Source organism: Elephas maximus, chromosome 3 (assembly GCF_024166365.1).
Source record: "Elephas maximus indicus isolate mEleMax1 chromosome 3, mEleMax1 primary haplotype, whole genome shotgun sequence".
In the NCBI taxonomy this organism is placed as follows: domain Eukaryota; kingdom Metazoa; phylum Chordata; class Mammalia; order Proboscidea; family Elephantidae; genus Elephas; species Elephas maximus.
The window spans coordinates 7,654,534-7,676,966 of record NC_064821.1 but is presented as its reverse complement, the minus strand read 5'-3'; the positions used below and the strand labels follow the sequence as shown (position 1 = coordinate 7,676,966).

The window sequence follows — 22,433 nt, the reverse complement described above, 5'->3', positions numbered from 1 at the left end:
GTGAGCCCGTCTGTGTCACAACTACTCTATTCTGCCTTTGTAGAGCATTTCTGTGTTCCAATAAAACTTTATTTACAAAAACAGGCAAAGGGCCAATTTGGCCTACAGGTCATAAGGGGGCAACCCCTGCTTTAAATGATACTACAGTCAATAGCCTGTACATGCTTTAGGCATATGGGTTCATAAATTTCTAGATTTATCAAAAGGCATATTCATTTTTAAAGAATATTGGCAAATTGCCCTCCAACGAGACCACCCCAATTTACACTCCCACCAGAGCAGAGTTATCAAGAGTCTTTCTTTGCCAGTCTTGTGGGTGAAACATGACATCTCACTGTAATCTGAACTCATATTTCTCTTACGTGTGAGGTTAAGCATCTTTTACCTATTTTCCACCAATCAGTTGTTCATGTCCTTTGCCAACCTTTCTTTTGACCTGTTGGCCTCATTGATTAAAGGTGCTCTTTATATAGGAAGGAAATCAGTCCCTTGTCATCAATGTTGCAAATCAAAATATGTTGCAGATCTCAGTGTGTTTTATCAGAAGCTCAGCCAGGATTCTGGGGCCATAATGCCCACTGCAGATTTAAAGAGTGACTGGATCAGAACAGGAACCAGAGGTGTCACTAATAGAAAGACCATTATACTGGTTGAAAAAACACTGAATTGCTGCACACTAACAAACAAAACGAATGCTTAGAATTGGTGCATCGAGAAGAAACGTATATAATCCACTGTAAAATAAAACTGGTTCCTGCGTGGTGTGGTTAATGTACTAGGCTTTCCAAAAGGTTGTAGGTTCAAGTCTACCCAGAGGCACCTCAGAAGAAAGGCCTGGCTATCTGCTGAAAAATCAGTCACTGAAAACCCTATAGAGCACAGTTCTACTCTGACACACATAGGGTCACTATGAGTTGGAGTCGACTGGACGGCAACTAGTACCGGTACTAGATTAAGGTTATGTATTTGTGGCAAGTCTATCACACAGGTGGGGAGCCCTGGTGGCAGAGTGGTTGAGAGTTCCTCTGCTAACCAGAAGGTTGGCAGTTTGAGTCCACCAGCCAGCCGCTCCTTGGAAACCCTATGGGCCAGTTCTACTCTGGCCTATAGGGTCACTATGAGTCAGAATCGACTCCACGGCGGCAGCAGGTATCACAGAGGTGATGTTGGGTCCTCCGTGGTGCACTGGACCAGGAGGCATGGGATGGTGATATCTTTCATCGTGAGTGACATTAACTTTGCTCACCGGGCTAAGGTGATGTCTGTCCAGCTTCTCCTCTAAGCTCACTGTTTTCCTCTTTGTAACTGATAAGTAGGAGCCCTGGTGGCGCAATGGTTAAGTGCTCCGCTGCTAACCGAAAGGCTGGCCGTCCAAAAGCATCCATCGGCTCCTGAGAGAAAGACCTTGTGATGTGATTCCTTAAAAATTACAGCCTAGGAAACCCTATGGGGAGTTCTACCCTGCCACACGGGATCGGATCACAAAGAGTCGGAATCCACTCAACGGCACCCAACAACAAATAATAAGTATCTTGGGAGGAAACACTCTGAAGCTTTGCAAATATCCTGTTATTCATCACGCTTTCTCCCACTAAATTTTAGCATCCATCCAAGGATCTTGCATATGAGGTGCTTCCCTAGGGATGATCTTCTTTTTCCCTCATTCATTCTGCACTTATTCACTGGAAGAGCTGTAGGGTCAACCCCACAACTAGCAACTGGGGGTACACCGGGTCCTGAGCCCAGGGCACCGACCCTCCGTGGCTTTCCCGCCAGTAAGGGCGCCTCTTCCTAGCCCCGCCCCCAAGATGGCCACCCAGGCGGGCGGAGGAGGCGGGGCGGCCCCAGGTCACGTGTCCCGGGCGCCGACGTGGCCTCCGCTGAACGCCCCACGTGTCCCTAGCCGCGCCCCGTCCGCCGCCCTTGTCTAGTCGACCCGTTCCCAAGATGGCGGCGCCCAGGGGAAGGAGGAACGGTAGCGCAGGAGCGAGCATGTGGGGCGCTCTGCTGCTGGCGGCCGTGGCGCTGAGGCCGGTCGAGGCGGTGTCCGAGCCCACAACGGTGGCGTTTGACGTGCGGCCCGGCGGCGTCGTACACTCCTTCTCCCACAGCGCGGGCCCTGGGGTACGTACCGCCGCCTCCCGGGGAAACTGAGTGATGGCTGCCGGGGGCGGGTCTCGGGAAGGGGTGCAGGCCTTGGGGCGGGGCCTGAGGAGGGAGCGCGGTCTTTCAGGAGGCGGGGCCTCCCGATGGGGAGGGGGCGGGGCCACCAGCCTCAGTTCCTGTCCCACCTACAGGGCCGTTTCCAAGGCGTGGGTCACCCCTCACCAGCCCAATGTCCCACCAGAGCAATCCCCAAGACTAGGGGGCCAGGCAAGTCCGCGGCCCGTGGAAGGCTAGGCAGACCCAGCGGTGGGGAACGATGGGAGCCGGCCGACGAGCTGGGAGGCTTCGAGGATTTCCCTCCAGGCCCTCTTGTTGTGTGTTCTCTCGTTGTGTATTGTGTGTGCAGTGGGTTCCGACTTATAGCAATCCTATAGAACAGAGTAAAACTGCCCCATAGGGCTTCCTAGGCTGTAAGGTGGCACAGTGGTTGCGAGCTCGGCAGCCAACCAAAAGATGGGCGGTTCGAATCCACCAGCTGCTCCTTGGAAACCCTGTGGGGCAGTTCTACTCTGTCCTATAGGGTCGCTATGAGTCAGAATCAACTGGACAGCAGTGGGTTTTTTTTTTTTTTTCTTTGTTTTTCTAATCTTTATACGAGATTTCAGAGCGGTCGGGTGGGTTCAAACCACCAACCTTTCGTTTAGCAGCAGAGCACGTAACCGTTGGGCCACAGGTCCGTCCCCCTGCAGCTCAGATCAGGGAGGAAGTGGACGGACGTTGCTTCCTCCTTCCCTTGCACAAAATACCTTGCCTTTTTCCTCGAGGTGGCGTCAGTGCTCAGAAGAGCGGTTTACCTGCAGTCAGCAGGCCTGGCTCTAGCCCGGACTTGTTGGAGAAATCACTTCCTTTCTCAGTTGCTGTTTCCCTGCTGGTAAAATGGTACCGCTAGCTACTGTGTGTTGCGTACTTCCTTATACCCGGGTATCATGCTCAATGGTTTATATGTCAGGCCCATTTTACCAGTTAAAAACCAGTTGGTGTCCAGTTGACTCCACCTCAGAGCAACCGCGTATGTGTCAGAGTAGAACTGCCTGATTTTTTGGAAGTAGATTGCCAGGCCTTTCTTCCTGTGAGCGGACTCAAATCTCCAACCTTTTGGTTAGCAGCCAAGTTCGCTAACCATTTGTACCACCCGGGGATTCCAGGACTCATTTTACGGATATGTAAACGGAGGCTCAGAGAGGTTTTCACTTTCCCAGAGTCCATTGGCAGAGCAGAGGGAGGCCCCCAGGTGTCCCTGCTTCCAGAGCCTGTGTTCCTAGACGGGTGGTTGCTCTAGGGTGACCTCTCCCTTCCTGTTCTTTATTCCCCAGGTGCCACATGGGTTGTTTCTTCTGGGGTTCACTGGCAGGGACACGGGCAGGGGAGTTTGAGGCCTGCAGCCACCGGCAGGCCTCGCAGGACTGGTCTCCAGGAACGTCAGCCAGAGGAATCACGGTCCCCCTCTGTTCACCTGAGTATAAGTGCTCAAAAGGGGGGGTCTTGCTTGACTGCAACATCATGCTCAGGGTCTCAGGAGTCCTGAGGCCCTGGGCCCTGAGCATCACCGCCTACCAAGCCTCTCTTTTTCCCTCCCTTCTCTAGGACAGATCAGGGTCTCAGGAGTCCTGGGGCCCCGGGCCCTGAGCATCACCGCCTACCAAGCCTCTCTTTTTCCCTCCCTTCTCTAGGACAGATCAGGGTCTCAGGAGTCCTGGGGCCCTGGGCCCTGAGCATCACCGCCTACCAAGCCTTTCTTTTTCCCTCCCTTCTCTAGGACAGATTTACCTGCACGTTCACCTACGCTTCTCAAGGAGGGACCAATGAGGTGAGTTATTCCAAACCAAAGTTCAGACATATATCCACCTTCACACAGAGACACTCCAGGTGACGGTGGGGCTGGGTCACCCGTTCATTAACATACACTCAATGAACTATTCTTGCTTAACCAGAAAAAGAGAGGGCGCTCGATTTAAATAGAGATTATAGTGTCTACTCACCCTCCCCGCCGCCACCCCGCTCCCCCAGTGAGCAAACGTGTGGCCAGAGGGACGGATAAGAGGACTCTCATGCGCCCTCTGCCTCAGCTCTGACTCATAGTGACCCTGTAATACAAGAGAACAAAATGTTTACTGGTCCTGCATCGTTCTCCTCAACTTTGCGGTGCCTGAGCCCATCGTTGCTGCCCTCGTGCCCGCCCAGCTCACCGAGGGTCCCTCACCCTCGATGGCCCGCTGCTTCACCAAACATCATGTCCACCTCCATCAATTGACCCCTCCTGTTGATGTGCCCAAAGCAAGTTGGACAGTGTTCTGTTGTGATCCATAAGGTTTTCATTGGCGTATTTTTCAGAAGTAGATCGCCAGGCTTTTCTTCATAGTCTGTCTTAGTCTGCAGATTCTACGGAAACCTGTCTACCGTAAGTGACCCTTCTGGTGTTTCACATACCAGTGGCATAGCTTCCGTCATCACGGCAACACGCAAGCCACCACAGGACAAAAAGCTGCCAGATGGGTGGTGGGAGCCTTTATAGAGGTGTTGTATTAGTCTGGTGATTAATTCCAAAGAGTCAGCCATCGAAAGCCCAATGGGGGAAAAGTCCCCGTGGAGCACAGTTCTACTCCGACACACCTGGGGTTGCCATGAGTCAGAATCAATTCAATGGCAACTGCTTTGGGGTTTTTTGGTTATTAGTCAGCCAGATGGTGCAAATGGTTAATATGCTCTCCTGCTAACTGAAAGGTGGGAAGTTTGAGTCCATCCAGAGGCACCACAGAAGAAAAGCCTGGCAACCTACTTCCAAAAACTCCACCATTGAAAACCTTATGGAGTATAGGTCTCCTCTCTACCTTGCTTTTGGCTGTGGATACGTGACTGTTTGCATTTGTCAAAACTCACAAATATTTATGCTAAAATGAGTACATTTCACTATGCATTAATTAATAAAAAATCATGTTCTTGTTGTTGTTAGGTGCCATCGAGTCGGTTCCGACTCATAGCGACCCTGTGCACAACAGAACGAAACACTGCCTGGCCCTGCGCCATCCTCACAATCGTTGTTATGCTTGAGCTCATTGTTGCAGCCACTGTGTCAGTCCACCTCGTTGAGGGTCTTCCTCTTCTACTGACCCTGTACTTTGCCAAGCATGATGTCCTTCTCCAGGGACTCATCCCAACTGATAATATGTCCAAAGTGTGTAAGACGTGGTCTCGCCATCCTTGCCTCTAAGGAGCATTCTGGCCTCACTTCGTCCAAGACAGATTTGTTCGGTCTTCTGGCAGTCCATGGTATATTCAATATTCTTCGCCAACACCACAACTCAAAGGCGTCAACTCTTCTTCGGTCTTCCTTATTCATTGTCCAGCTTTCACATGCATATGATGCGATTGAAAATACCATGGCTTGGGTCAGGTGCACCTTAGTCTTCAGGATGACTGACGTCTTTGCTCTTCAACACTTGGAAGAGGTCCTTTGCAGCAGATTTGCCCAATGCAGTGCGTCTTTTGATTTCTTGACTGCTGCTTCCACGGCTGTTGATTGTGGATCCAAGTACAATGAAATCCTTGACAACTTCAATTTTTTTCTCCGTTCATCATGATGTTGCTCATTGGTCCAGTTGTGAGGATTTTTGTTTTCTTTATGTTGAGGTGTAATCCATACTGAAGGCTGTGGTCTTTGATCTTCATCAGTAAGTGCTTCAAGTCCTCTTCACTTTCAGCAAGGAAGTTTGTGTCATCTGCGTAACGCAGGTTGTTAATATGTCTTCCTCCAATCCCAATGCCCCGTTCTTCTTCATATAGTCCAGCTTCTCGGATTATCTGCTCAGCATACAGATTGAATAGGTATGCTGAAAGAATACAACCCTGACGCACACCTTTCCTGATTTTAAACCACGCAGCATCCCCTTGTTCTGTTTGAACGACTGCCTCTTGGTCTATGTACAGATTTCTCATGAGCACAATGAAGGGTTCTAGAATTCCCATTCTTCGCAGTGTTCACCATAATTTATAATGTTCCACAGAGTTGAATGCCTTTGCATAGTCAATAAAACACAGGTAACATCTTTCTGGTGTTCTCTGCTTTCCACCAAGATGCGTTATGACACCCCTCGTTCCACGTCCTCTTCTGAATCTGGCTTGAATTAACTGGCAGCTCCCTGTCGATATACTGCTGCAACCGTTTTTGAATTATCTTCAGTGAAATTTTACTTGCACGTGATATTAGTGATGTTATTCAATAATTTCCACGTTCTTTTAGATCACCTTTCTTTGGAATGGGCACAGCTGTGGATCTCTTTTAGTTCATTTGGTTGGCCAGGTAGCTGTCTTCCAAATTTCTTGGCATAGACGAGTGGGCACCTCCAGCGCTGCATCCGTTTGTTGAAACATCTCAATTGGTACTCTGTCAAGTCCTGGACCCTTGTTTTTCGCCAGTGCCTTCAGCGCAGCCTGGACTTCGTCCTTCAGTACCATCGGTTTGTGGTCATATGCTGCCTCCTGAAATGGGTGAACATCAACCAGTTCTTTTCGGTGCAGTGACTATGGATTCCTTCCATTTTCTTTTGATGCTTCCTGCATTGTTTAGTATTTTGCCCATAGAATCCTTCAATATTGCAACTCGAGGTTTGCATTTTTTCTTCAGTTCTTTCAGCTTGTAAATGCCGAGTGTGTTTTTCCCTTTTGGTTTTCAAACTCCAGGTGTTTGCACGTGTCATTGTAATACTTTACTTTGTCTTCTCAAGTTGCCCTTTGAAATAAATCTTCTGTTCAGCTCTTTTATTTGTTTCTTCCATTCGCTTTAGCTACTCGATGTTCGAGAGCAAATTTCAAAGTCTCTTTTGACATCCATTTTGGTCTGTTCTTTCTTTCCTGCTTTTTTAATGGTCTCTTGCTTTCTTCATGTACAATGTCCTTGATGTCATCCCACAACTCATCTGGTCTTCAGTCATTAGTGTTCAGTGCGTCAAATCTGTTCTTGAGAGGGTCTCTAAATTCAGGTGGGATACACTCATGGTCATACTTTGGCTCTCACTAACTTGTTTTAATTTTTTTCAGCTTCAACTTGAACTTGCATATGAGCAGTTAATGGTCTGTTCCGCAGTCGGCCCCTGGCCTTGTTCTGATGGATAATATTGAGCTTTTCCATCGTCTCTGTCCACAGGCGTAGCCAGTTTGAGGCCTGTATATTCCATCTGGCGAGATCCACATATACAGTTGCCATTTATTTTGTTGAAAAAAGGTAGCTTCAGTGAATAAGTCGTTGGCCTTGCAAAATTCTGTCATGCAATCTCCGGCATCATTTCTATCACCAAGGCCGTATTTTCCAACTACTGATCCTTCTTGTTTGTTTCCAACTTTCTCTTTCCAGTCATCGCTAATTAACATTACATCTTGATTTTAAGTTTGATCAGTTTGAGACTGCAGAAGTTGGTAAAGATCTTTGATTGTTTCATCTTTGGCATTGGTGGTTGGTACGTAAATTTGAATAATAGTCATATTAACTGGCCTTCCTTGTAACCCATTGCTGTCGAGTTGATTCCAACTTTTAGTGACCCTATAGGACAGAGTAGAATTGCCCCAATAGCGTTTCCAAGGAATGGCTGGTGGATTTGAACTGCCAGCCTTTTGGCTGGTAGCTGTAGCTGTTAACCACTGAGCCACCAGGGCTCCAGTCTTCCTAGTAAGCATATGGATAGTATCCTATTACTGGCAGTGTTATACTTAAGGATAGATCTTGAAATGTTCTTTTTGACGAAGAATGTGACGCTGTTCACCTTCAATTTGTCATTCCCATCATACTGACTGTATGATTGTCCAATTCAGAATGGCCAGTACCAGCCCATTTCAGCTCACTAATGCCCTGGATATCATTCTTTATGCTTTGCATTTCATTTTTGATGACTTCCAATTTTCCTAGATTCATACTTTATATATTTCACATTGCAGTTACTAATGGATCTTTACAGCGGTTTCTTCTCATTTTGAGTCGTGCCACATCAGCAAATGAAGATCCCAAAAGCCTGACTCCATCCACGTCATTAAGGCCAACTCTGCTTTGGGGAGGCAGCCCTTCCCAGTCATATTTTGAGTGGCTTCTAACCTGAGGGGCTCATCTTCTGCCACTCTACCAGACAGTGTTCTGCTGCTACTCATAAGGTTTGTCATTGGCCAGTTTTTTTTAGAAGTAATTTGCCAGTTCTTTCTTCCTAGTCTGTCTTAGGCTGGGAGTTTCACTGAAGTCTGTCCACCATGGGTTACCTTGCTGGTAATTTTTTTTTGGAAGCAAATTTGAGTTTTATTCTGATTCAGATGTGGGGATCTATTTGCATTGGTTAGCTAGCCTGTGGTGCTTTGTCTTCGAGCCCAGGAACTTTGTCCAGCAAGGTGTTTGGCTGTGTCCAAGAAGTTGCCCTGACTGTGCCCCTTGTGTGCTCTATTGTCTATACTGATATATAGGTAGCAGCTACAACTGATGTATGTAGAAATATCCACCACCAAACCTATATGTACAGGCGGGTGTGCTCCTTTACACCCACCCACACCTCTTCTCAGATCTAGCTAGCTAAGTGTCCACTGGCAAATTAAAAAAAAAAACACTGCTGTTGAGTCAGTGCCGACTCATAGTGACCCTATAGGGCAGAGTAAAACTGCCCCATGGGGTTTCCAAGACTGTTAATCTTTACTGAAGCAGACTGCCACATCTTTCTCCCGTGAGCGGCTGGTGGATTTGAACTACCACCCTTTCAGTTAGCAGCCAAATGTTGAACCGCTGTGCCACCAGGGCTCCTTCGCAAATTAGTGTCTGTTAATACTATTGCTGAAGGATTGTCTGTGCTATAGAAGTTATTACTGTTGCCCTTCGTTCTTGCATTCTTTTCAGTGTCGACCCATGCCTTGGTCGTGTTGTGCTGACTTCCCCCATATTGTGTCTTGCCTTTCCTGTCACCAAAGTTAACACGCGTCTTCTATCTATTTGATATTTTTTCCTGCACCTTCCATCCCTGGTAATCATCAAATCAAGTTGTGTTTTTTTTTTTTTTTCCATATGTAATTCTCTTTTTGTTCCTTTATAATAGTGGTCTCATACAGTATTTGTCCTTTTGTGATTGACTTTATTTCACTCAGCATAATGCTTCCAAGTTTATCTGTGAGATGTTTTGCGGATTGGTCACTATTCTTTAACGTTGCATAGTATTCCATTGTGTGTACATGCCCCAGTTTGTTCATCCATTCATCTGTTGATGGGCACTTAGGTTGTTGCCATCTCTTTGCCATGGTGAATAATGCCACAGTGAACATGGGTGTGCATGTGTCTATTTGTGTGACAACTCTTATTTGTTATATACCTCAGAGTGGGATTGCTGGGACCCTGCTGGTATTTGACGTACCAGTGGTGTAGCTTCTCGCGTCACAGCAACACGCGAGCCACCACAGTATGACAAACTGACAGATGAGCAGTGGCCCTGCTCTGTACACTTAATTCAGAGAAGAAGGATCATACAATATTTGTCCTTTTGTGTCTGCCCTTTTTTGCTAGCATAATGTTTTCAAGGTTCATCCATGTCGTAGCATGTACCAGAATTTCTTTGCTTTTTCTGGCTGAATAGTATTCCATTGTGTGGACGGACCACACTGTGTTTCTCCGTCATCAGCTGATGGACACTTGGGCTGTTTCTCTCTTTTGGCCATTGTGAATAGTGCTGTTGGGAGCACTGGTGTATAAGTGTCATCTGTCTGAGTCCCTGTGTTGTCAACATACATTTTTTTTTTTTTAGATTAATTATTATTGTGCTTTAAGTGAAACTTTACAAATCAGGTCAGTCTCTCATACAAAAATTTACATACACCTTGCTATACACTCCTAATTGCTCTCACCCTAATGAGACAGCATAGTCCTTCCCTCCACTCTCTCTCCTCGTGTCCATTCGGGCAGCTTCTGGCTCCCTCTGCCCTGTCATCTCCCCTCCAGACAGGAGATGCCAACATAGTCTCATGTGTCTACTTGATCCAAGAAGCTCGTTCTTCACCAGTATCATTTTCCATCCCATATTCCAGTCCAATCCCTGTCTGAAGAGTTGGCTTTGGGAATGGTTCCTGTCTTGGGGTAACAGAAGGTCTGGGTACCATGGCCTCCGGGGTCCTTCTAGTCCCAGTCTGACCATTAAGTCTGCTCTTTTTACGGGAATTTGGAGTCTGCATCCCACAGCTCTCCTGCCCCCTCGGGGGTTCTCTCTTGAGTTCCCTGTCAGGACAGTCATCGGTTGTGGCCGGGCACCATCTAGTTCTTGTGGCTGCAGGCTGTTGTAGTCTCTGGTTTATGTGGCCCGTTCTGTCTCTTGGGCTCATAATTACCTTGTGTCTTTGGTGTTCTTCGTTCTTCCTTGCTCCAGGTGGGTTGAGACCAATCGATGCATCTTAGATGGCTGCTTGCTAGCGTTTAAGACCCAGACGCCACTCTCCAAAGTAGGATGCAGGACGTTTTCTTTTTTATTGTGCTTTAAGTGAAAGTCTACAAATCAAGTCAGTCTCTCATACAAAAATCTATATACACCTTGCTATATACTCCTAATTGCTCTCCGCCTAATGAGACAGCCCCCTCCTTCCCTCCACTCTCTCTTTCCATGTCCATTCCACCAGCTTCTAAACCCCTCTGCCCTCTCATCTCCCCTCCAGATAGGAGATGCCAACCTAGTCTCAAGTGTCTACTTGATTCAAGAAGGTCACTCTTCACCAGCATCATTTTCTGTCCCATTGTCCAGTCCAATCCCTGTCTGAAGAGTTGGCTTTGGGAATGGTTCCTGTCCTGGGCTAACAGGAGGTCTGGGGGCAATGACCACTGGGGTCCTTCTAGTCTCAGTCAGACCATTAAGTCTGGTCTTTTTATGAGAATTTGAGGTCTGTATCCCACTGCTCTCCTGCTCCTTCAGGGATTCTCTGTTGTGTTCCCTGTCAGGGCAGTCATCGGTTGTAGCTGGGCACCGTCTAGCTCTTCTGGTCTCAGGCTGATGTAGTCTCTGGTTTATGTGGCCCTTTTTGTCTCTTGGGCTCATAATTACCTTGTGTCCTTGGTGTTCTTCATTCTCCTTTGATCCAGGTGGGTTGAGGCCAATTGATGCATCTTAAATGGCCCCTTGCTAATGTTTAAGACCCCAGACACCACTCACCGAAGTGGGATGCAGAATGTTTTCTTAATAGATTTTATTATGCCAGTTGACCTAGATGTCCCCTGAAACCATGGTCCCCAAACCCCCACCCCTGCTACGCTGGCCTTCGAAGCATTCAGTTTATTCAGGAAACTTCTTTGCTTTGGGTTTAGTCCGGTTGTGTCGACCTCTCCTGCATTGTGTGTTGTCTTTCCCTTCACCTAAAATAATACTTTTCTACTATCTAACCAGTGAAAGGCTCTCTCCCTCCCTCCCTCCCCTGTCTCGTAACCATCAAAGAATATTTTCTTCTCTGTTTAAGCTATTTCTCCAGTTCTTATAATAGTGGTCTTATACAATATTTGTCCTTTTGCAGCTGACTAATTCCACTCAGCATAATGTCTTCCAGATTTCTCCATGTTATGAAATGTTTCATGGATTCATCATTGTTCTTTATTGATGTGTAGTGTTTCATTGTCAACATACATTTTTAAAAAACGTTTAAGTATTTGCCTCCTCTTCAAGAACTTCAATAAGAGCTCTAGAAAATGGTCCTGAAGGTATTTTACAAGATGAAACCATTTCTGGGTGCGCAGAGGCTTCGGACTTCGGAGCTGCGGGCAGGTGTTTTTACATGGGGAGGGGGAGGCAGGATGCTGAGTTGCTGTCCCTTATCCTGCAAGTATGATTGCTTCCCGCATTTGTGCTCGAAGGCAAAACACATCTAAGTGACCATTGACTCCCATTATAATTAACATAAAGATGGCCATGTTTCTGTTAATGAAAAAGCCCCCGTGTTGTACTGAGAATCCCAGTTGTCTGTGCCCATTATTACTCCTGGGAGATTACTTTAAACTGTCACTTTACTAGCAAAACCCACAGATGCCTCAGGCCACCTGGTAGAACACAGCAGTGGTTTCCCATTCTTGTTTGGCCAGGTTTTTCAAGGCTTTTGAAAATTAGAAGTCTGGTAGGTAGCACTGTGTTTTGCGGAGTCCCTGGGTGGTGTGAATGGTTAAGCGCTTGACTACTAACCCAAAGGTTGGCAGTTCAAACCCACCCAGAGACGCCTCAGAAGAAAGGCCTGGCAATCTACACCTGAAAGGTCACAACCTTGAAAACCCTACAGAGCAGTTCTGCTCTGCACATATGGGGTTGCCACGAGTCAGCACCATCTCAAAGGCAGCTGGATTATTTGTTTTTTTGTTTTTTGGTGCAGTGTGTTCTGGAATGTGTGTCTGAGGGCCTTGGTGTGCCAGGCCTGGGCGTGGGTGGCTGGACCCAGCCACAGCAGACCGAACAGTTTGCTCATCTTGGGGAATTAGAAATAGCCTGTAAACTCGCTGAGAAAGCCTGGCGCGGCGAGCTGTGTCCTGGACTGACCCGTGCTCTTCTTCTCTCCCCAGCAGTGGCAGATGAGCCTGGGGACCAGCGAAGATCATCAGCATTTCACCTGCACCATCTGGAGGTGAGCGGCGACCCCGTGATGGAGGGGTCTCCCCTCAGCTGCAGCTGGCCTTGGCCTGTGTGTGGCCTGGCTGCGTGGTACCCCAGCACCAGGGAGGCAAGATGGACAGGCCAGCAGCGCAGGCAGGCAAGCAGGCTCTGTGCTATCCTGGGGGCTCCGGGGAGGGGGACAACCAGGGAGGGCTCCCCTAGAAAGCACATCGGCACCAAGGCTGAGAGGAGATGGAGAAGGTTGGAGAAGACTGTCTCAGGCTGCAGGTACTGCCAGGTCAGCACTCCATGTTCAAAGAAGGAGAAGGAGCTCAGAGGCCAGACCACACAGCAAGAGAGGCCAGAGAGGGGGCCAGCCAGTCAGGGAGGGGCCCAGTGTCTCACAGCGAGGTGGACCCCACCGTCTGGCAGCACCAAGTCACCAAAGGACTTTTCTTTCTTAACTAAGATAAAATTCACCCTTTTAAAGTGAACATTTCAGTGGTTTTTATATATTCATAGAGTTATGCACCCATCACCACTAGTTCCAGAACATTCCATCTTCGCAAAAAGTAACCTCTCATGCCCACTGGTGGTCACTCCCCTTTCTCTGCTGCCGCCAAGCCTATGTTGTCGCGAGTTGATTCCAACTCATAGCGACCCCATGTAACAGACTAGAACTACCCTATGGGATTTTCTGGGCTTTATGGGAACCAGGTCTTTTCTCCTGCGGAGCCGCTGGGTGGGTTTGAACTGCCAGAGTTTTGGTTAGCAGCTGAGCATTTAACCATTGTGCCACCAGGGCGCATTTCTCTAAGCCTTAAAAACCTGAAAAACACGTTGCCTTTGAGTGGATTCTAACTCACAGCGACCCTGTAGGACAGGGTAGAACTGCCGCGTAGGGTTTCCAGGGAGCAGCTGTTGGATTGTAACTGCCGATCCTCTGGTTAGCAGCCGTAGCTTGTAACCACTGCACCACTGGGACGCCCCCAAGCCTTAAGCAACCACTAATCTACTTTCTGTCTGTCTGGATCTGCCTGTTCTGAACATTTCGTATAAACGTATTCATAGAAGACCTTTTGTGTCTGGCATCTTTCTTCCACTCAGTGTAACGCTTCCAAGGCCTACCTACGTTATAGCAGTGTCAGTGCTTCACTTCTTTTTATGGCTGAAGAACAGGCCACGGGAGCTCTGGAAGCCCAGCGGTGAAGCATTCGGCCGCTAACCAAAAGATAGGCAGTTCAGATCCACCGGCTGCTCCTTGGGAACCCTATGGGGCAGCTCTGCTCTGTCCTGTAGGATTACTATGAGTGGAACTTGACTCAACAGCAATGGGTTTTTTAATATACCATTGTCACCAAAGGGCATTAAACATGGATGTGCCATGGTCAGGTTGCTCCGGCTGGCCTGTGGAGAAGCAGCTGGAAATGGCAGATCAGAGGTGGGGAGGCCCATCAGGGGGCTGTTGTGGTTGTCTGCACACAGGTCGTGGCTCTGGGGATGGAGGAGGACACCCAGGTTGAGAGCTGTTAGCAATGAGGTCACTGTCAAGGGGTCAGCGAGTGATCACGCTGAGGGGGGAAGGCAGAGGGAAGCAGGAGCCAGGGCAAAGTCCCGGGTCAGCCTTGGGCAGCTGGGTGGTGACGGTGCCAGGTTGTCACTGGGAGGAGCAGGGGACAGTGACAAGTGAGATACGTGAAGGCAGGGCTGGGGGAGACGGGGGATTGGAGGCACGGAGGTCCAGAGGAGGCTGCGGCATGAGGCGTCCCTGGGGGTTGTGTCCTGCAAGGCGAGGGCCTGGCGGGCCTGCGGGAGCCCAGCACACTCCCCCAAAGCTGCCTGGAGCCTGCCTGCCTTCAGGTGGTTCTGTCACCAGAGTGTTCGCTTTGAGCAAAACCTGCTGGTTCTTAGCTTTTTGCGGGTCACAGACCTCTGAGAATCAGGTGAAAGTTGGCCACTCTGTCTCCCCAAAATGGCAAACACATGCAGCAGCTGCCCACAAGGGCCCTGGGCCACTCTCTAATGTCTGTCTGGGGTCTGTCCTTGTGTGAGGATGATGCACACATTCACACAGTGGGACCCACTGTCCACGCCTGCCACCAGCCCCCTCAGGCCCTGCCACATACACCTGCCCCACTCCGGGCTCCTCAGGTCCTACTATCCAGGCCTGCCCTTCCAAGCTCCTGAGACCTACCCCATCCCACCCCTCACGTCACCCCCAGTCATTCATTGTTCCCAGGCTTCATCTTGTGGCCACATGCAGCTGTTCCCGGAATCCCAGTGTCTGAAGCAGGGCTTGATAAACAAATGGGGACTCAGGGAAGGTGGGAATGAGTGAATAAGTGTGTGAGTGAATGAATGAGTGAGTGTGAGTGAATGAATCAATGAGTGGGTGAGTGAACGAATGAATCAATCAGTAAATGAATGAGTGAATCAGTGAGTAAGTGAATAGGTGAATAAGTGTGCAAGTGAGTGAGAGAGAGGAATGAATAAACAAATGAGTGGGTGACTGAGTGAATCAATGAGTAAATGAATGAGTGGGTGAGTGAATGAATGAGAGGTCTGGGGGAGGGTTCCAGAAATTCATCAGATCCCCTGGGTTGGCAGCTCTAGAACAAATCGACCCATGCAATAAATATTTCTGGAATATTGATTGTACGCCTGACACCACTTAGTACAGGCACTTCGGGGGACACAGAAGAAGTCCAAGCCGTGGCCCCTCAGGGAACCAGGTTCACACAGGGAACAAACTCAGGCAGGGGGGCAACGAGAGAGCAGGCCTGACAGCGCGGAGCCAAAGGACGCCAGGCATTTTCATGGTGCTCACAGGCATCCCACGGTCTTCTGCACGATGCTTCATAGACAGCAGGAAGTTTGAGGGGAGATCGTTACCCACTCTGTCGGTGGCAGGCGAAGACCAGGGGAGTGCCGTCTCCAGCCCTGCTGAGAGAAGACCCTGTCGGTGCCGGCTTCCCTGGGCTCAGAGAGCAGCACTGGAGAGGCCAGGGCCAGGAGGCTGTGGGGGTCCTCTGCCCAGGGCCATCCATGTGTCCGACTTTGCAGGTGATTACGGGGAAATAACAGGGCACCCTCCGTCCGGTCTGCAAGCCGCCACCTCTCCCGGGGCGCCTGAGCACCAGCTCTCCGACAGCATCGAGGTGGGGCACCGACAGGGCCTTTGCCTGCAGCCTCATGTCGGACCCTCCCGGCGGCTCCCGGAGGACCTGTGTGGCCCGAAAGCTCTGCTGGACACAGGCCACCATGTGGTTGAGAGGAACCAGAACCAGTCGCCGTCAGGTCAACACCAACTCACAGCGACCCCACGTGTGTCAGGGTAGAACTGTGCTCCGTGGGGTTTTCAGTGGCTGACTCTTCCGAAGTGGATTGTCAGAACTTTCTTGCAAGGCACCTCTGGGTGGGACTTGTACCTCCAGCCTTTTAGTTAGTGGCTGTTACGGATTGAATTGTCTCCAGAAAATCTGTGTTGTAAATCCTAACCTTCTATGCCTGTGCTGGAGCCCTGGTGGCGCAATGGTTAAGCGTTCGGCTGCTAACCAAAAGGCTGGCAGCTCAGATCCACCAGCCACTCCTCGGAAACCCTGTAGAACAGTTCTACCCTGTCCTATAGGGTCACTATGAGTTGGAATCAACTCGATGGTAGTGGGTTTGGTTTGGGTTTATGCCTGTGGTTATAATCCCATTTGGAAATAGGGTTGTCTTTGCTGTGCCAATGAGACGGGATTAATGTACGGTGTATCGTGAGTCCATCTCTTTTGAGATATAAAAGAGATTAAACAAGCAAGCAAGAGAAGCAGAGATGGAGGAAGAGAGATGCCAAGCCACGTAAAGATCGTCCAGTAGCAGAAGCTCAGAAGAGACAAGGACCTTCTTCCAGAGCCAACAGAGAGAAAGCCTTCCCCTAGACCCGGCACCCTGAACTCAGACTTCCAGCTCCTAAACTGTGAGAAAAATTTCTGTTTGTTAAGGCCGCCCACTTGTGGTATTTCTGTTTTAGCAGCACTAGGTAACTAAGACAGTAGCCGCCGAGTGCATTAATTATTTGCACCACCCAGGGACTCCCATCTGAGAGGAGGTCCAACCTCAATGGGCCTCCAGACTCTCAGATGGGGACTGACCTTCCATTAAACCAGGCCCAGGATAGTGACTGGGGCTTAGAGAATAATCCTGGAGGGCCTGGGCCCCTCCTTGTCCCACCAGCTGGGCCTCCCACGGCCACCACCTCCCTCCCTCCCACTGCCCCTCCATACCTGCACCTCTGCCTCAGGGCCTTCCGGCTCCCTGCTGCACACGATCTGTTCTCTGCAGGCAGCCAGATGGGGCTTTTCAAACCACAGACATACCCATTGCATTCTAACCTTCCATCAGCTGGAGAAGGACATGCTTGGTAAAGGGTCAGTGAAAAAGAGGAAGACCCTCAACCAGATGGATTGACACAATGACTACAACAATGGGCTTAAGCACAGCAATGCTTGTGGGCCTGGCACAGGACTGGGCAGTGTTTCACTCTGTGGTACACAGGGTTGCTATGAGTCTGAACTGACTTGACAGCACCTAACAACAATAGTCAGGACACAAAGTGGGTCAGTGGTCGCCAGGGGCTGCAGGAGGGGACATAGGGAGGGGGGTGCAATAGATTACTTTTGGGTGTGGCCTTTCTAGCCATGGTCTTGTGACTCCTACCCAACTGATAGGGTGGGACTATGTGATAGGGTAATTGTGGCCCACTGAAGGGATTGGTCAGTTTTGCCATCCCGCTGGGCTTGAAATGAGCCACCCCAGAGGCAGGAGAGAGAAGACCCCACCACCACCGAGGAAGAACAGCCAGGAGCCAGCACGTCCTTTGGACCTGGGATCTCTGTGCTTAGAAGCTCCTGGAACCAGGAGACGGAGAGCAAGCTGTAACCCTGAAGACAGTGAGAAGAGGCAGCATTGACCTGGCAGCAGGAGATGGCAAGGTGGGCTCCCTGGCCCATGGAGAGAGAAAGCTGGGTGCCTTTGGGCAGAGGCCTAGGGCCAGGGGAGAGGTGCCTGCAAGCATGGCTGGGAAGAGGCTGTCCTGATGGAAGAACTGTATCCTGAGTGTCCCTGAGCCCGAATTGTAACCTGTCACTTCCCTCATAAACCCCATAATTGTAAGTGTGGTCTGTGGGTTCTGTGCAGCAGTCGCGATGAATTATCAAACCCAGCGGAGAGGTGGAGAGTGCCGTGGGAAGGACAGTTGGTGTCAAAGGTGGTAAAGACGGTGGAGAGAGGAGGCTTACGTGGCCTCCACCTTATAGGAGTCAGCCTTGAACTGTAGATCTGGGGTTAGAGGAGGTCAGGCACCACCTTCCATGCCATTTTTACAGTTTCTGGGGTGCTGAGCTTCTGTTTGGGGTGATGAAAACGTTTTGGAAATAGATAGCGGTGATGGTTCCACAACACAGTAAACGTAAGTAATGCCACTAAATTGTGCACTTAAAAACCACTCAGTGGCAAACTTCATATGTATTTTACCACAGTAACAACAAAAAAATACTCAGGAAATGAACACAGGGATCACAACTCAGAAGGGAAAAGAGACTTTCAAGAAACAAGCCAGAACATTTTGGCAAAGAGGAAGGAGGGGACGATGTGGAGGGGGCCCTGTCTGTCCCTCCCAGAGTCAGCCCCACTTGGAAAAAATGGTCTGGCTCTGAGAAGCAGGCATCAAAACAGCCGAAAGTAGCCCCGTGTCAGGCCCAGGCCCCAGCGCTGACCCCAGCCCACTGGCCCTGGCCCGAACCCCTTTTCCGTCCTGTCTTTGCAGACCTCAGGGGAAATCCTACCTCTACTTCACCCAGTTCAAGGCAGAGGTGCGGGGCGCCCAGATCGAATACGGCATGGCTTATGTGAGTACCGGCGATGTAAATCCCGGTTTTTAAAAAGTGCGTGTAAGAGACTGCCATGGTTGTATCATTTCTATAGTTATTACTAAAATTTTAAAAAATTGAATTCAATATCTTCCTGTTAGGATTTGTAGGAGGAACTCTGGTGGTGCAAACAGTGAAGGGCTTTGTTGCTAACTGAAAGGTTGGGGGTTCAGACACACCCGGCGGCTCCGTAGGAGTAAAAGGCCTGGCGATCTGCTCCCGTAAAGATTACAACCTAGAAAACCCTATGGGGCAGTTCTGCTCAGTCACATGGGGCCGCCATGAGTTGGAATCCACTCGACAGCACCCAACAGCAACAACAAAAATTTGTAGTGGAGACATGAAGTTTAAGCTTGCCGACAGTCTCGTAAGATGAATGAAGCAGCTTCTATTGGATTCTCTTTTATGTGCTTCAGAAAATAACATTCACCTTTTCTTAGTAAAAGAGCATGGGTCTTGTCTGTGTTCTCCGAAAAGCAAACACACTCATGTTCCTTCCTGATTAGAATGGCTGTCTTATAGTTCTCACTTGTTACGTTTTAGTCTAAAGCTGCGTCTGAAAGAGAAAGCGACGTTCCCCTGAAAAATGAGGAATTTGAAGTGACCAAAACAACAGGTACGTAAAGGTGGACCCCAGAGGTGGAGCTCAGTTACTTGAGCAGAGAGGGTGGTAGGAGAGAGAGCGATAACAGCACCCCCATCAGAGGGGACTGTGGGGCTGTTCAGTGAGGGGAGGCTGTCATAGGGCTGCTCTGGATTATAGACCAAGGGTCTGCAAACTTTCCCTGGAAAGGGCCAGAGAGTAAATATTTTGGGCTTGGCAGGCCTCTTATCCCTCACTCATAAGACTGTAGTGCCTGGGGCCTTTGTTATGTCCTCACCTGTAAGACTCTCAGTGCCTAGAGCCTTTATTCTGTCCTTCACCCATAAGACTCAGTGCCGGGGGCCTTTAACTGTTGGCGTCTTCTGCTGAGACTGCTCCGCTCCTCCTTGCCCATTCCCTTCTGTGGCCTCACCCCACACAGTAGGTGCAGGAGTCTAACGGTTTGGGAGTGCCTGGAGCCAGACAATGTGTCTCTTCTGTTGCAGTGGCCCACAGGCCTGGGGCCTTCAAAGCTGAACTTTCCAAGCTGGTGATTGTGGCCAAGGCATCCCACAGCGAGCTGTGACCATCAACTCTGAGGAGGCAAGGGCCTGGAGGACTGGCGCATTCCTCATTTCCTGGGGATACTCAGCTTTCTGCCCTGTCTGGAGGGATTCATGCAGCACTGAGGCACTGGGACCAAACTCAAAGGACCAAGAGGCCAGAGGACCTGCCAGGCCCCTTCCAGGCTCTCCAGAACCTTCCCCACCTGCCCCTCCTCTGTGCTTCCCAAACAGGAATCCCCGTCTGAGACTCGGCTGCTTGTCCTTCTTACCAGGAAGGGCATTGAGGCTTGAGGAGGTTGGGTGTCACAGCTTTTCTGGAGCTGTCTTGTGTGCCCCGCAAGAGCTCGGGGATGCTCCCTAGGAGAACAGCCCCACATCACCCTGACCATCATGGGGCCCACAGCCCTCATTCGCTTCCAGGATGTTTTTCTTACAACTCACCCAGGGGACCACCTCTCAGATTGACTGGGAAGAAATGCAACATTCTTTGGTATTTAGATAAATAAGGCAGGGTTGAAAAGTAACCATAAATATGTAGCCTCTGGGGCTGGTGGCCTTCCAGCTAGGATGTGTAAAGCTGGAGGCTCTTGGGGCAGTGGCCCCTTCGCTGCGGCCAGGGCAGGGGGCCCCTGGGGTGAGGGGCTTGGAGGGAAGGCACGCGTGCCCACTGCAGCCGAAAGAACAGGGGTGCTGCACAGCCAGAGGGCAGTGATCCCTGACAGGACTTCTCCAGGCAGAAATGGCAGTCCTGCCGAGGTGGTGGCCATGAACTTGAACTTGCTTCTGTGCAGCCCTGGGTGCCAGGCACGCGCTCGCTGTCTGCTCGGAGTTCATGGCCCTCAAAGTGCCCCCAGGCGCCACAGAGGGAGGGCACTTGGGGGCTGCCGTGGCATTCCCTATCAGAGATGGGAGAACGTGCCTCGCCACAACTCGAAGCATCCACCACAGTCTCCTGGGCCCTGTCCCCTTTGGTCCCCACTGCCCGTCCCTGGCCCACCACCACCATCAGTTGCTGTCAACCCCGACTCATGGCGACCCCACGTGTGTCAGATAGAACTGAGCTCCGTGGGGTTTTCCATGGATGATTTTTTAGAAGTAGATGGCCAGGCCTTTCTTCTGAGCTGCCCCTGGGCAGACTCGAATCTCCAACCTTTCAGTTAGCAGCGGAGCACGTTAACTGCTTGCACCACCCGGGGACTTTCTGCCTGCTCACAACTCCGTTACTGAGCAGGAGAGCAGACCCACTCTTGCACCCCAGGGGCTGGGTTTTGGTTATTTTTTTCGATGCCGTATTTTGGCACAGTGATCTGAACCAAGATCAAACACTTTCTTTGGGGATTTAAGAAGAAGGCTCCTATATGCAAACAAAAAATAAATAAAACAAAAACCATCCCAGCCACTCATAAGGGCCCAGAGTCTGAGCCCAGGTTAGATCCTCGGCCTCACCTCTCTGGCTGTGTCACCTGGCAAGCAGGCAGAGAGGAGAAGCCACAGCCTTCTCCCTTGGCTTCCGCCAGCCTGGCTTTAATGAGGAGCCTTCGCTAATTATCACCACAGTAGCCCCACTCAAGGAGCCCTGGTGGCGTGATGGTTAAGCACTCGGCTGGTAACCAAAAGATTGACGGTTCAAACCCGCCAGCAGCTCTGCGAGAGAAAGACCTGGTGATCTCCCATAAAGACGATGGCCTAGGAGACCCTATGGGGCAGTTCTATTCTGTCACACGGGGTGGCTGTGAGTCAGAATCGAGGACACTCAGCAACAGCTGCCACTTGTTTATGGAGGCAGCTGTTGTGGGTTGAACAGTATCTCCCCCAAAAGATATGCCGAAGACTTAACCCCGGTAACGGTGAATGAGACTTTGTTTGGAAATGAGGTCTTTGCGGATGTCATCAGTTAGGTTAACATGAGGTCACGCTGGAGTACCAGTAAACCATTTGCCTACAAGTGAGCTCCAACTCGTGGTGACCCCATGTGTGTCGGTAGAAGTGCGCTCCAAGGGGTTTTTGTTGGCAGATTTTTTAGAAGTCAATTGCCAGGCGTTTCTTCCAAGGAGCCTCTGGGCGGACTCAAACCTCCAGCCTTTTGGTTAGCAGCTGAGCATGTTAACCGTTTGCACCACCCAGGGACTGGAGTAGGGTGGATCCTAAGCCAATATGACTGATGTCTCATAAAAGAGGGGGAGAGAGACAGAGACATGGGGGAAGGTGGCCATGTAAAGATGGAGGCAGATTGGAGTGATGTGGCTACAAGCCAAGGAACGCCTGGGGACACCAGAAGCTGGAAGAAACAAGGAAGGACCCTGCCCTAGAGCCTTCAGAGAGCACGGCCCTGCTGACACCTTGATTCCAGGCTTCTGGCCTCAGAGCCAAGGGACACCAAGAATTGCTGGCTATCACCAGAAGCTGGAAGAAACAAGGAAGGGCCCTCTCCCGTAGCCTTCAGAGAGAGTGTGGTCCTGCTGGCACCCTGAATTCAAACTCCCAGCCTCCACAACTGTGAGACAGTACATTTCTGTTCTTTAAAGCCACCCCCTTTGGGGTACGTAATTACAGCAGCCCCAGGACTCTGTTCTCTGCCTTCGGCCCAGGACCACCTACGGCCCTCAAATCCCCCGCCATGACCAGGCACACAGGGTGGGTGGGTGGG

General features: G+C 50.1%; 1 protein-coding gene across 2 annotated transcripts; it reads left to right on the top strand.

Moving 5' to 3' along the window:
• Positions 1 to 1,916: 1,916 nt before the first annotated feature.
• On the top strand, positions 1,917 to 22,413 carry MYDGF (myeloid derived growth factor). 2 transcript variants are annotated; one of them, XM_049876474.1, is made up of 6 exons: positions 1,917 to 2,124; positions 3,923 to 3,973; positions 12,695 to 12,756; positions 18,535 to 18,616; positions 19,181 to 19,253; positions 19,727 to 22,413. In XM_049876474.1, the coding sequence occupies exons 1-6, from the start codon at positions 1,948 to 1,950 to the stop codon at positions 19,804 to 19,806; spliced, it is 525 nt and encodes a 174-aa protein (XP_049732431.1). In that variant the 5' UTR covers positions 1,917 to 1,947; the 3' UTR covers positions 19,807 to 22,413. The 2 variants fall into 2 exon arrangements, with proteins under 2 accessions (XP_049732431.1, XP_049732432.1); XM_049876475.1 differs by lacking the exon at positions 3,923 to 3,973.
• Positions 22,414 to 22,433: the final 20 nt, after the last annotated feature.

Bases quoted from the DNA above. Each gene is read 5' to 3' on its own strand.
- MYDGF (XM_049876474.1), top strand. From the start codon at position 1,948: ATGGCGGCGCCCAGGGGAAGGAGGAACGGTAGCGCAGGAGCGAGCATG. The intron at 3,974-12,694 runs GTGAGTTATTCC...TTCTCTCCCCAG, and splicing joins CTCAAGGAGGGACCAATGAG to CAGTGGCAGATGAGCCTGGG. The intron at 19,254-19,726 runs GTACGTAAAGGT...CTTCTGTTGCAG, and splicing joins TGAAGTGACCAAAACAACAG to TGGCCCACAGGCCTGGGGCC.